This window comes from Cucumis melo, chromosome 7, assembly GCF_025177605.1.
Source record: "Cucumis melo cultivar AY chromosome 7, USDA_Cmelo_AY_1.0, whole genome shotgun sequence".
NCBI classification, from domain to species: Eukaryota; Viridiplantae; Streptophyta; class Magnoliopsida; order Cucurbitales; family Cucurbitaceae; genus Cucumis; species Cucumis melo.
This window is the reverse complement of record NC_066863.1, coordinates 12,631,990-12,645,931: the sequence shown is the minus strand read 5'-3', so window position 1 is coordinate 12,645,931 and position 13,942 is coordinate 12,631,990. Positions and strand designations below refer to the sequence as shown.

Genomic DNA, 13,942 nt, shown 5'->3' with positions numbered 1-13,942 from the left:
GACCATGTAAACGATTGTGTGTTGACTATGATAATTAATCGTTTAGATCATATCAACACGATTATGTAGTTCTTTTTAAACGATGGGAAAGCGGTTTCAAATCTAAACAATCGTGTTAAACATGGTAAATGATCATGTTAACTATGGTAAGAGATCGTTTAAATCATATCAAAACAATCGTGTAGTTTTTTTTTTTTAACAATGGAAAAAAGACTTTAAATTTAAATGATCATGTTGATCATGGTAAACGATTGTATAGATAACGTTAAAATAATACTTGAACGATCTTGATATTTTTGAATATGATAAAGATGAAGTAGCTTCAAAGAATGTTGCCAAAAATGGTAAATATGAAATAGAAGATTTAAACCGAAGAATAAATCCTTTAAAAATAGAAGAAATAAAATATGGAAGAGTAGATGAAAAAATCTAGAAAACAATAAATCGCAAAGATGAAAAAAAAAAGAAGAGAAGTTATACAAGGACAAACTTGAAATTTATGAAAATATTTTAGCTGCACTTTTGTTTTGTTACACGGGCCGTAGATATTTTTTTTTATTTTGTTTTATTTATGTAAATTAACCATTTTTTAATCTAATAGTGCTACCTTTATTTTGGCTATTGCCACGGTCTAGGGTCCATTTTGATTGATTTGAGAAAAAAAATGTTTACGAAGAAACTTATTTTTCAAACTTATTTTTATAAAATACATTTAAAAAGCTAATTTAAATTGCGACCAAACGTTAAAGAACTTATTTCTTAAATTAAACCCTAAACCATAAATATGATAAAAGACAAATGAAAAGAAAAAAGAAAAAGAGTGGAAATTTAATAGTAATTATTAATGGACAAATCTGAAAAAATAATTTTAAGAAATTGGCCAACAAAATCTTTCGATCTTTTCTTCTCACTTGATTCAACAATTCCAGATTTCAGATCTTGTTCGTTGAAGCTTCGTTCCCTTACATCAAGCTGAATTCGCTTCAGTTCCGCTTCAGCAATGGCAGTTGCCGTACGTGGAAGCCGAGGAGCTTCGAATTTTGGTGGGTTTAACCCACGGAACTTCTTCTCTTACCGGATCTTCATTTCGGCTCTCTTCTCGCTTCTCTTCATTGCCACTCTTTCAGTCATCTTTACGACAAATCCCTCCACGCCGCACCACGATTCTGTAATTCCCTCAACCCCTTTCCCTTATTTCTGCGCTGATTTGTTTGATTTTTCTCTTTAATCGAGTCGAAATTAACTTAGCTATGTCTACAACTGGATTTAGTACAACCCCACTTCGTGATCTTAATTGCCAATGAAACAATTGTAATATCTTGATCGAATTGATTTCTTTAGCATTTTTATCTCATTGAGTGAGAAACGTAATCAGTGAGGGGGATTGTTTTTTCTTCTGTTGGGATTGGAAATGGTTTGAGTGATTTTTCTTCCTTTTGATGTTTTGATGCAGGCCCTTCCTACTACAGGAAATGCATATGTGCGAAGAACGTTTTTAACTCTGAATTCTGATCCATTGAAAACTCGTTTAGATTTGATATATAAGCAAGCGAGTGATCACATCACCCTTGTTAATGCTTATGCTGCATACGCTAGAAAGCTCAAGCTTGAGATGTCTAAGCAATTAAAAATGTTTGACGATTTAGCTCAAAATTTCTCAGATATTCAGATGAAACCAAATTACCGTGGGACGTTGTTTGAATCAACCGGTCCCCTGGATGAGGATGTGTTGAAGCAATTTGAGAAGGAGGTGAAGGATAGAGTGAAGACTGCAAGGATGATGATTGTGGAGTCCAAGGAGAATTATGATAATCAGTTGAAAATTCAGAAGTTGAAAGACACAATTTTCGCTGTTAATGAGTTGCTTGTTAAGGCAAAGAAGAATGGGGCATTTGCAAGCTCTATCGCTGCAAGGTCAATACCAAAAAGCTTGCATTGCTTATCTATGAGGCTTGTGGAGGAGAAGATTTCACATCCAGAGAAGTATACAGATGATGAACCTAAGGCTGAGTTTGAGGATCCAAGTCTGTACCATTATGCAATTTTCTCGGATAACATCATAGCTGTATCTGTTGTGGTGAGATCCGTAGTGAAAAATGCTGAAGAACCATGGAAACATGTTTTTCATATTGTAACAGATAGGATGAATCTTGCAGCAATGAAGGTATGGTTTAAGATGAGGCCAGTGGAAAGAGGAGCTCATATTGAAATAAAGGCTGTGGGAGATTTTATCTTCTTGAACTCGTCATATGTTCCATTGTTAAGGCAACAAGAGTTGGCAAACTCACAAAAGCCTTCTTCCGACAACACAGTAAAATTTAAGAATCCTAAGGATACATCCCTACTTAATCACCTTCGGTTTTATTTGCCTGAAATGTTTCCTAAGTTGCAGAAAATCATATTCTTGGAAGATGATGTGGTTGTTCAGAAAGATTTAACAGGATTGTGGAAGATAGATTTGGACGGGAGGGTAAATGGTGCAGTTGAGACTTGCTTTGGGTCCTTTCATCGATTCGCTCATTATTTGAATTTCTCAAACCCTCTAATCAAGGAGAAGTTTAATGCCAAGGCATGTGCCTGGTCTTATGGGATAAATATATTTGATCTTGATGCTTGGAGAAGCGAGAAATGTACGGAAGAATACAATTATTGGCAGAACTTGGTTAGTATCTGGTTTTGAATGAATAATTTTTAGTTGCACCTTTATACTTCTAAGAGCTTATACAATATATGTTACTACGTTGAGCTTTCATTGCTTGTTTATCTTATCGTTTGTATTTGCCTTATCTTTATAATGTTTCTGAAAGTGATATAAGCTTTTGATATAGTTGGAGAACTTACTAGACTTCTTCCTCAATGTTTCTTTTTAGAATGAGGACGGATCTTTGTGGAGTGGGGGAACTCTTCCACCTGGTCTAATCACGTTCTACTCAAAAACAAAGTCTTTGGACAGATCTTGGCACGTGCTTGGTCTTGGTTATAATCCCAGTATAAGCATGGATGCTATCAGCAATGCTGCAGTCATTCATTACAATGGAAACATGAAACCTTGGCTCGATATTGCCATGAACCAGTATAAAGGTTTTTGGACCAAATATGTGGACAGTGATATGGAATTTGTGCAGGTGTGCAATTTTGGACTTTAGATGAGCTTGTAGTTGCTGTCACCAATCAGGTACAAGAAAAGAATTTAGTTTCTTATAGTTTCTTTCATGATTATTGCTTAAAGTTTTGAATTCCTCATCAGCTGTTATGTCTGGAGCAAAGCTTTGTAATATAGCCAATATATTTTTTCTTAAATCACATGAATGTTACAGACAATTTAACTCAACACTGGATAGGCTCCAATGTTTCAAGCCAGGATTCTATCACCAGTGAAATTGGACGAGCTTTTTTTAAATATATAAAAAAACATGATTTCCTTTTCCTTTGAACTTCCTTATCGTTTCTGACTGTGACAATAACTTGCAATTGAGAAAAGAGACAGCAGTTGAGAACTTGACGTAGACATTCAACATGAATCCTATCTACTTATGACTTAAACTTGCGATTGAGACAATTATGGTCTTTTATAATGCAGCTTTGTAGTTAAAGGTTGGTTCCTTAAGTGTTCAACATTGGAACTGAAAACATGAGTTAGGTTATGAAGCATCTAGTTGACGAGATGTGCCAAGGAACATCCCTACCTGACGTATCCAAATGTTGAATTATATTTTCTTTGAATGCTCTTGGGTAACCGTATTACGGATGATCTGCAATGCGCATGTTTCTTTGGATGAAATGAGGAATGTGGTTTTAAAACTTGAAATGTTGTTCTTAACCTTCCGTTAGGAACCAGGATAGTATGTGATGCCTTTGTCTCATATACCAATGTGGTACTTGAAGTTTCGTTTGATAACGTTTTTATTTCTCATTTTTTAAGGAACATGTACATTTGATAACCATTTTCGTTTCTTGTTATCAAAATTTAAGAAAATTTTTCTAAAAATTGGGCAAAAATAAAGAAATTATGAAAAATAGTTTCTCTAAGTATTGTTTTCATTTTATTTGATTCCATATTGGTGGGAAGACATTAGCCTAAGAGGTCTTGAGCTCAATTACAAACTATGACGATTTTTTTTTATTTCTTTCTTTTTAATATTTCTTAATTATTTTTTCTTTATTTATTAATTTTTCTTATTTGTATGTTTAATACTTCTTAATTTAGATTTTTCTTCCTTTATTAATCTTTCATATTTATATGTTTAATGTTTCTTAATTTATTTTTTTCTTCCTTTATTAATCTTTTGTATTTATATGTTTAATATTTCTTAATTTATTCTTTTTCTTTCTTTATTAATCTTTCATATATATGTTTAATAATTTTAATTTTTTTATTTTTCTTCTCTTCAGTTTTCACGATTATATGTTAATTTAACGTTGAATTTTAAATTTTCAATATTTTAGATCAACGTATTATTTGATTTTCAAATTTTAGATCTAATTTTAAAATTTCTTTTCTATTTAGCTATATTTTTTTTATATTTTATACTTATTACTTTTTTATATTTATATGTTTAATTTAATTTTGAATTTTGATCTATTCAATATTTAAATTTATATTCTTTTTATCTTCCAAATTTAAATTGTGAATGTGTATTTAAATATTTTCTTAATTTTAAATTTCAAAATTTTGAATTTGCAATGTGCATGTTTATATGTTATTTTAAATTTATTATTTTAAGTATCATCAAAATTCATTAGAATTTTACATTATATATATTTTCTACTAAGATAATTATTTATGTTATTTTTAATATTTTACGACCATAACATTTACATAATAATATAATTGTGTTGAATTTGAATCAACCATTTAAGAGAAATGAATTGAATAAGAAATAATATTTCAAATCATATTTTAACAGCATATGATTGATGAAAATTATTGTATTATACTTGTTAATTTTACCACGGGATTTATATCTATTTGATAGTGTTAATGTTTTATAATTATTCTTTTCATAATCTAATGAATTCTATATTTTTTTTTTCTTTTTATACAATCGAATTATATTTAAACTAAAAACAAATAAGCGAAAATGTTAGGAAAAATAACAAAAAAAAAATGATTATCAAACAAATTTTTGTTTCTGTTTTTCTTCATTTCAAGAATAAGAAATAGAAAAAATAACTATTATTGCTTCCTGTTAAAATAGGAAACAAAAATAGTTATAAAACAAAATTTCATTTCTTATTCTAAAAAACAGGAAATATGAACGTTTTCAAATGGATCCTAAGTGACGTGGCTCTCATTCCAACATGTTACTTTTGGGGTGTTGTTCTCTGAGGGCTTACATACATTCAAGGTTTCTTCAGCATGAGGTTAATATTTCAGACTAGGAGCACTTTGATTTTCATAAAATTGCACAAGATAAGATGTTTGTCTAGCATGAAGTCTTAAAGGGCACCGTTCACACACATGTCCATTTTAGATTGTAGAATTTTTGTTAGCTGTAAGATTTCTCATATCTCAATGCTCGTCAACAAAATCTTTATACCTGTCAGGCGTCGGGGGTAGTTTTCTAACATCATCAACCAAGCCTACTAATCTTGTAATTCTGAAGGTAATCTTGAATAGTCACTCTTACAAGCCATTCTCATATGAGGCCTCTCTAGCTGTTGTTGACTTTGTCCACGTTTATGCTTGCAACTATTAGATAACATGGGTAACTACAAAAGTTTCTTCAATGGCTATCATTAAACTATACTTTCGAAAAAAGAATTCTGTTGTTTCTTAGTGTGGTACGAAGCCAGCGGTATGCTTACTGAATCATATATCTTGGTCATGGTAGCAATCTGTACTGTACATACATATTTGTCTGAAGTGTGGACATCTTGTTTCTTTGATAGGCAAAGAACTCGGCTTTACCCTGTATTGTTCCGAGCCAAATGCATCACGAATGCTTTAATGATTGTTTGCTTCCTTGAAAGCCAGCAACTTCAAGACACCACAGAGAAAATTTCCTATACTACGGGAGTATTCTCCATACCACATTTATTGTAGGCCATGTTGACATGGCTTTTTAGAAACAGAGTGGAGTACACTTACATTTTCTACCGCCATTTTATAATGTGAACAAAAAAAATATAATACTACATTTTAGGACTTTTAATACAGCCATTTTGCTACCCAGAAATGCTTCAATGTCGGTCATTGTGCTTTTGAGTTGTGTAAGCATAGATTTGGTCTTATTCTTTTTTTTTTTGGCCTCCAAGGAGGCACTAGATGCTATTATTGCCATGTTGAATGAAGACTGTCTATTGGTGGTTCTCTCTATGGGGCCTTTTCTTTCTCTCAGAAAGTTAAGTTTTGGGATTACCCTACTTGTTGGGAGTTTCAACCTATGGTGGCAGATAATTTTAGAAGGAGCTTGATGATTTGACTTGCATTTTTAAAGCTACTTGACTCTGTTAGTGATTAATTTGGAGAGAGAGATAAATGGGATTTTTTTTAAATATAAAAGCCGGTAAAATATTTACATTGAATAAAACAGAGAGACGAATAAAAAATATTTACATTGAATAAAACAGAGAGAATTCTCTCAATCCAAATGGGCTTCAATCTTCGAAGATAGTAGACTTCAGGAGTTGGGAGTCTTTTAGCTCTTAAGAGAATTCTCTCTAGACGAATAAAAAATTTTGAACTCCACCAATGAAGAAAACTATTCTATTTATAGAATTCCCTTGTGGGCTTTCATGGATTTGGGTCTGGTTTAGTCCATGGACAAGACCCGTAGGCTTAATCACTTGGATTTGAGTGATATTTAACTTTGGACTAAATTAAGCTTATTTTTTTTACTAAATTGAATTTTAATCAAAGTAAATAACATTTAATTGAACCAAGATAATTACTTTGATCCAATTGTCATAATAAAGACATGTGACATCATTAGAATTGACAATTTGTCTTTAAATTTAATTTGGAACATGTCAATTTTTAGTTAATCTCAAATGTAATTCTTTTAGTAAATGACGTGGTAATTTGTGATTCGTTCCAAAATTTCTTTTTCAACAAATGCCCCCTTTTCGAGATTTATACATGTGCATGAGTAGGTGAATATTAAAAAAGATAAATTTGAAGTCCAAATACGAGCATTTCTTTTGCTCAGTTTGACATATTAAATTAATTAAACTATGAATTTAGTACATGAGTTTGATTTAAATTTTAAATAAGAATTAGAATATGGTCAATCCTTAATTTGAGAAAATTTTAAAGTTTTATTCTCAGCTTACTTTGATTGGAGGATAAAAATTTGAATTTGATGATTTTTTTTTGATAAAATTTGGAACCATATTTTAATTTAAGATAAAGAATGAGGTTTCTACCATACCCTAATTTGTCATGAGGATGTATAAGAATTTGAAATGACCAATTTTAATTTTGCGATAAAATGACTAAATTTAGTTTTTAGATAAATACGAGATCTCAATCATGGGATAAAGTTAGATTTATGGCTCTAATTTAAATGTGAGATAAAAATGGAGGTAAAATCTAAATTTTAATTTTAATTTGGAGGTAAAATTTAAATTTTGAAATATTTAACTATGCATAATTATCTCAAAAAGTTAAATTCGAGATTTTATTCCAAAATAAAATAATATAAGATAAGTGAATTTTAATTTTATTAAAAAAATTAAAAAATTAAAAAAATTAAAAGTTAAAATATGTTTAAATATCTCAAAAGTAAAATCCGAGATTTTATTTTAAAATAAAATAACATAAGATAATTGAATTTTAATTTTATTTAAAAAATTAAAAAATATTTAATTATCTCAAAAGTGAAATCTAAGATTTTATTCCAAAATAAAACAACATTAGATAATTGAATTTTAATTTTATTTTAGGGAAACTTTCATAAATATAACAAAGTATTAAAATATTTATGGCCCACGTAACAAAACCTATAAAATTAGTCAATTTTTAAATATTACAGGTTTGTCTTTTTTTTTCTCTACTGCGTATCATCTTCTTTTCCTTTTCTTTTTTTTTACATCCCAAATCTGATTTCTTTCTATCATAGTTCCTTTTTCTCTTTTTTCGCTACGTGCATCGTCTCTCTTCTTTTTCCTTCTCTTTTTTTATGTTGTTTAGATTTGGGTAACCAAATCTGATTTCTTTCTATTGTTTTTCTTCTTTTTTCTTTTTTTTTTCGCTGCGTGTATCGTCCTTCTTCTTTTCCTCCTCTTTTTTACATCTTTTAGATTTGGGGGTAATCAAATATAAAAGATCGTGTATGAAAAGAATCTTGATTCAGAAAAAATCGTTTAGCCAAATCTAAACCATTGTGTACCAAAGAATCTTGAAAAAAATAAACGATCGTGTAACAACCGAATCTTAAAAAAAAATTTAGCCAAATCTAAACGATTGTGTACCAAATTTTGAAAAAAAAAATCGTTTAGATTTAGGGTAACCAAATCTAAACGATCGTGTAACCTAATTAAATGATCATGTAACCAAATTAAACGATAGAATTGAAAAAATAAATCATTTATATTTGACTATCCAAATCTAAACGATCGTGTACCAAATATATTACGCACGTTATAGTAAATATATTACACGTGTTGTTGACAGAGCATTTTTTATTTTTTCCATTATGGGCCTGTGGGATTTTTCTGTTTTTAGAATTGTTCTATATAGTGTAAATATTTTGCAGCTTTGTTATATTTTTTAAAATACCCCTTTATTTTATTATTTATAAAAATTAAAATAATTCAAATCCTATTAGAAATTGGACTTGTTAGCTTTATAAATAGACCCATACCTTGATCATTCTTTCCTCATCAAGTAGAACAAAGGTATGAGAGAAAAAAACTTCTCTTCTTTTTTTTTTCTTTTTCTTTTTTTTTCCTTCTTTTCTAATATTTTTTTAACTGTATGTCCTTTTTTTTATATATAGGAATTAAAGTTGTCGTGCATCTCTTTACTTCTAAACGCGTCTTCAAAAGGTGAGGATTTTTTCTTCTTTCTTGTTTTTTATTCTTCTTTTCCTTTTTTTTTTTTTTTGCAATCGTTTGCAGAGGTGACTCCACCATCAGCGATCTAACTTTTACTTAGGGATGATTGGGCATTTGCCGTAAGATCCACGTTCTAGTAGGAACGATCAAACATCTTTGTCGTGTTTCACCGTCAGCGATCCAACTTCTGCTGGGGATGATCGGGCATTTGCCATCAGATTCACCGCCCAGGCAGAAGCGATTAGGCATTTTCGTCGTGCTTCTCCATCAACGATCTAACATCTGCTGGAGAACGATTGAGCATTTGCCGTCAGATCTACTGCCCTGGTAGGAGCGATCAGACATCTTCGTTGTGCTTCGCCGTCAGCGATCCAACTTCTACTTGGGGACGATCGGACATTTGCCGTCAGATCCACCGCTCGGTAGAAGCGATCGAACATCTTCGTCCTACTTCACAGTCAGCGATCAAACTTCTACTAGGAGATGATCGGGCATTTTCGTCAGATCCACTATCCTGTAGGAGTGATCGGGCATCTTCGTAGTACTTCGTCGTCAACAATCCAACTTGTCTTAGGGGACGATCGGGCATTTATCGTCAAATCCTCCGTCCTGGTAGGAGTGATCAGACATCTTTGTCGTGCTTCGCTGTTAGGGATCCAACTTCTACTGTGGGATGATCAGGCATTTGCCATTAGCTCCACCGCCCTAGTAGGAGCGATCGGACATCTTCGTCGTGCTTTGCTGTCAGCGATCCAACTTCAACTAGAGGATGATCGGGCATTTGCCCACAGATCCACCATTCTAATAAGAGCGATTGGACATCTTCGTCATGTTTCGTCGTTAGTCATCCAACTTCTACTAGGGACGATCGATCATTTGTTGTCAGATCCACCACCCTGGTATGAGCGATCAGGCATCTTCATCGGACTTCACCGTTAGTGATCCAACTTCTACTAGGAGACAACCGAGTATTTACTGTTAGATCCACTGTCCTAGTAGGATCGATTGGACATCTTCATCGTGCTTCGCCGTTAGCAATCCAACTTTTACTAGGGGACGATCAGGTATTTGCCGTCAGATCCACCGTCTTAATAAGAGTGATCAGACATCTTGGAGAGATAGAGGCAAAGTTACACTGTCATCATCATTTGGAGATATGGAGGCAAAGTTGTACCTTCGATGTCATCTTGTAAAGCCAAAGGCGGAGTTGCACCATCATCGTCCTCTCAGAGCTGGTAGAGTTATTTTTTTTTGTTGTTGCATTGGCATTTTTTAGAAGATGCAGAGCCGCAGCTGTATCGATGAAGCCTAAAGTCTTCAAACTTGCTTGAAGAAGCAACGATGAAGGTTTTTTGGCTTGAAAAAGACAAAACTTTTGAATTTAAATATGAGAAAGCTTCGATGCAGCCTCCGAGCATGAATATGAGAAAGCATCGATGAAGCATATTCAAGCTTGAATAAGAGGAAGTGTTGATGAAACCATCGAGCTTGAATATGAGGATGCATCCATGAAACCTTCAATCTTGTACATCGAAAAGTAACAGTGCAATCCTTAAAGTCGGTGGAGCATTGGTGAAGTCTCTAGTCTTGCATTTGAATGAGCCTTTATGAAAATTTTGAACTCAAATTTGAAGAAACGTCAATAAAACAAAGCCTCAGAATTTGATTTTTTGGAACTTCTAAACTAGACGATGGAGTGTTGAACTTCAGAGAAGTGATGCCACCTTATAAGCATCTAACTTTGCAGCATCTTGCTCCTAGTGCAACACCTTTTTGATTTGTTATATTGCCTTCAACAGGGTATCTTCAACTTTAAATTGATATTCTATAATGAGAATGAAAACCATAAATTGCTAATTTCATGCTTTATGTGATCACAACACTACTCTTGTTTTCCTTTCTTCTTAATTGAGTTTTTTTTATTGGACTGAACTTAAATTTTCCCTTAAGCGGCCTACATACCCTTTATAATATATGGATCAAGTCATAACGTACTTCAATTATTATTTTTTTACTGGATTGAACTTAGAGTTTCCATTAAGCTGCCTACGTATAATATAGAAATCAAGTTATAACGTAGTTGAACTATTTGTTTTTTACTGGACTGAACTTAAAATTTCCATTAAGCTGCCTACGTACCCTTTATAATATAGGGATCAAGTCATAACGTAGTTCAACGAATCTTTTTTATTGGACAATGATGTTAAGCATAAAATTTCTTAAGAAACTTGTCGTTGATTAGGCCAATTTTTAATCCACCTCTATCAACAATCTTGTATGCGTCATTTGTGTAAACTTCTTTAATAATGTAGGGTCCATCCCATTTAGGTGTGAACTTATTTTCTGTATGCCTCGTTGTTATGATCAGTCTTCTTACAACAAGTACTAGATCACCAACTTGAAAGGAGCGAGGTTTAACATGCTTATCAAAAGCTTTAGACATTCTCGCTTAGCAACATTCCAATGCTTGCAGAGCTTCTAATCATTTTTCATCAAGTGCTTCTAACTCTTGAAGACGTAACTTGACATTGTCTTCAGTAGTCACCCCTCTTGTACTGCCATTCTTAATGATGAGATTTCTCTTTCGAGGGGAAGGACAACCTTTACACCATAAACAAGCAAATATGGTGTAACCCCTGTAGGAGTGCGATGAGTGGTTTGATAAACCCAAAATGCTTCACCGATCCTTTCTTGCCAATCTCTCTTTGACTTGGAGAAAATTTTCTTCAGAAGATTACATAATGTTTTATTGAATGCTTCTGTTAGGCCATTCGTGGCTGCGTTGTACATAGATGACTTGTATTGCTTAAACTTGAATTTTTCACATAATTTGTCTATCATGCTATTGGAGAATTTCCTTCCATTATTTGTCACAATTCAATGAGGAATATCGTATCGATAGATGATGTGGGTACGAATAAAGTCCGTTACGTTCTCTTTCTTGGCCTCTTTCAAGGGAATGACCTCAGCCCAGTTTGAGAAATAATTTGTTGCTGTAGGATATAAGAATGCCCTGCTGATTGTTTTGGTGTAATAGGGCCAACCAAATCAAGTCCCCAAGACTCGAATAGCCAAGAAGCTACAGTTGGATGTAGAGGCTCTAGAGGTTAATGTATGAAGTTTGCATTGTATTTACATGCCTCACACTTCTTTACATATTCCATTGAATCTTAAACCATTTTAGGCCAATAATAGCTCATTCTTCTCAACTGAAATTGTAGTTTTGATCCCGATTGATGTGCTCCACAGACGTCTGCATGCATTTCCTTTTAAGCTTTTATGGACTCTTCCTTTTTGAGACATCGAAGGAAGAGCCCTTCAAGAGAACAACGATATAAGGTTCTTTTGTAATAAATGAAGTGTGCAGCCCTTCTTCGTACCTCAGTTTTATAACGAGAATCCTTTGGAAGCATTCAATGTTCAAGATACTGTATGATAGGTTGATGCTAATCTTCTTCATCAACCAAATGGGATGTTGCTATGTTCGCTTCCTGACATTTCAACAAAATTGGAGGCATAATCCATCGTTCAGAGTAGTATATTTAGAGTTATATCCTTCTACATCGTTAAGGAGTGGCCAAATTTGCTAATGTGTCTACTCTCTTATTTTCTGTTTTAGGGACATGCTCCAGCATCACACTATCGAACCTTTTCATTAATTGTCGAGCATAAGCAAAGTATGACTTCAAGTCTTCATGTTTCACATCATACTGAAGCGAGAGCTGATTGATTATCAACTTTGAATCACCATAAATTTCTATGAATGATACTTCGATCTCTAATGTATTTGAAGGCCAATTATCAAGGCATGATATCAGCAAAATTGTTCAAGCACAGTTTAGCAAGTGCAAAGCTATAAGGCAACATATGTTTCTCAGGAGAAATGAGGATAATGCCTGCCCTCATACCACTTCTTTGTGTTGCGCCATTAAAATACATAGTCTAAGTTTTCATAACTTCTGTGAAGAAAACTTCATCGTCTAGCAAGTCTTCACATAACTTCCAATTTGATGGAATTGGGTGGCCTGCCAGAAATTCTGCCAGCGCTTGTCCTTTTATCGCCTTTTGAGGATTATAGACAATGTCATATTGCTGGAGTAGAACCGCCCATTTGGCTAAGCGTTCAAAGATAATCGGCCTAGATAGAACATACTTTATAGGGTTCGCCTTTGCTACTAGATGAACCGTGAAGGCCTGCATATAATGCCTCAACTTATTGATGGCAAAGAAAAATGCAAGACACATTTTTTCAATGGGAGAATAGTTAACTTCGACATCAACTAAGGTTTTGCTTAGATAGTAGAGACCATGTTCCTTTCCCTTCTCCTCCTCTTGCGCCAACAATGCACCTAAAGACCTTTCCTGTGCAGCAACGTACAATATTAATGGCTTGCCAGGCACTAGAGCTCCTAATACTGGGGGATTAAGCAAGTATTTCTTTATTCTATCAAAAACATTCTAACAAACCTCCTCTCACATAAAAATTTCTCCTTTTCTCATCAACTTTTGAAAAGGTTGGCACCGACCGACCAGAATGGAGATGAACCTTCGAATGTAAGCCAATCGTCCTTGAAGACTTCTTAGGTCATGCAAACTCTTTAGCCTTAGGATCTTCTGAATGGCATCAGTCTTGGACTGGTTTATCTCAATCCTTCAGTGCCTTACAATGAAGCCAAGAAACTTTTCTAAAGTCACACCGAACGCGCACTTGAGAGGGTTCATCCTCAGCTGATGTTTTCGTAAGCGCTCGAACACAACTTTTAGATCCTTCAAATGGTCATGTCATCTCTTGGATTTGACCACAAGGTCATTAACATAGCATTCAATATACTTATGTAGCATATTGTCAAACACTTTTTGCATAGCACGTTGATAAGTAGCAACAACATTTTTCAATCCAAAAGGCATCACCTTGAAGCAGTATATTCCCTTTGGAGTCCTG

The 13,942-nt window shown here is 33.4% G+C and overlaps 1 protein-coding gene across 2 annotated transcripts; it reads left to right on the top strand.

Moving 5' to 3' along the window:
• Positions 1–862: 862 nt before the first annotated feature.
• LOC103495719 (probable galacturonosyltransferase 9) lies at positions 863–6,317 on the top strand. Of its 2 annotated transcripts, none has more exons than XM_051088171.1 (4): positions 863–1,168; positions 1,454–2,662; positions 2,871–3,175; positions 5,893–6,317. In XM_051088171.1, exons 1-3 carry the CDS (start codon positions 1,001–1,003, stop codon positions 3,144–3,146), a joined length of 1,653 nt encoding a protein of 550 aa, XP_050944128.1. In that variant the 5' UTR covers positions 863–1,000; the 3' UTR covers positions 3,147–3,175; positions 5,893–6,317. The 2 variants fall into 2 exon arrangements, with proteins under 2 accessions (XP_050944128.1, XP_008455576.2); XM_008457354.3 differs by lacking the exon at positions 5,893–6,317 and adding an exon at positions 3,581–3,941.
• The last annotated feature ends 7,625 nt before the right edge of the window (positions 6,318–13,942 follow it).

Bases quoted from the DNA above. Each gene is read 5' to 3' on its own strand.
- LOC103495719 (XM_051088171.1), top strand. From the start codon at position 1,001: ATGGCAGTTGCCGTACGTGGAAGCCGAGGAGCTTCGAATTTTGGTGGG. The intron at 1,169-1,453 runs GTAATTCCCTCA...GTTTTGATGCAG, and splicing joins CCACGCCGCACCACGATTCT to GCCCTTCCTACTACAGGAAA. The intron at 2,663-2,870 runs GTTAGTATCTGG...GTTTCTTTTTAG, and splicing joins ACAATTATTGGCAGAACTTG to AATGAGGACGGATCTTTGTG.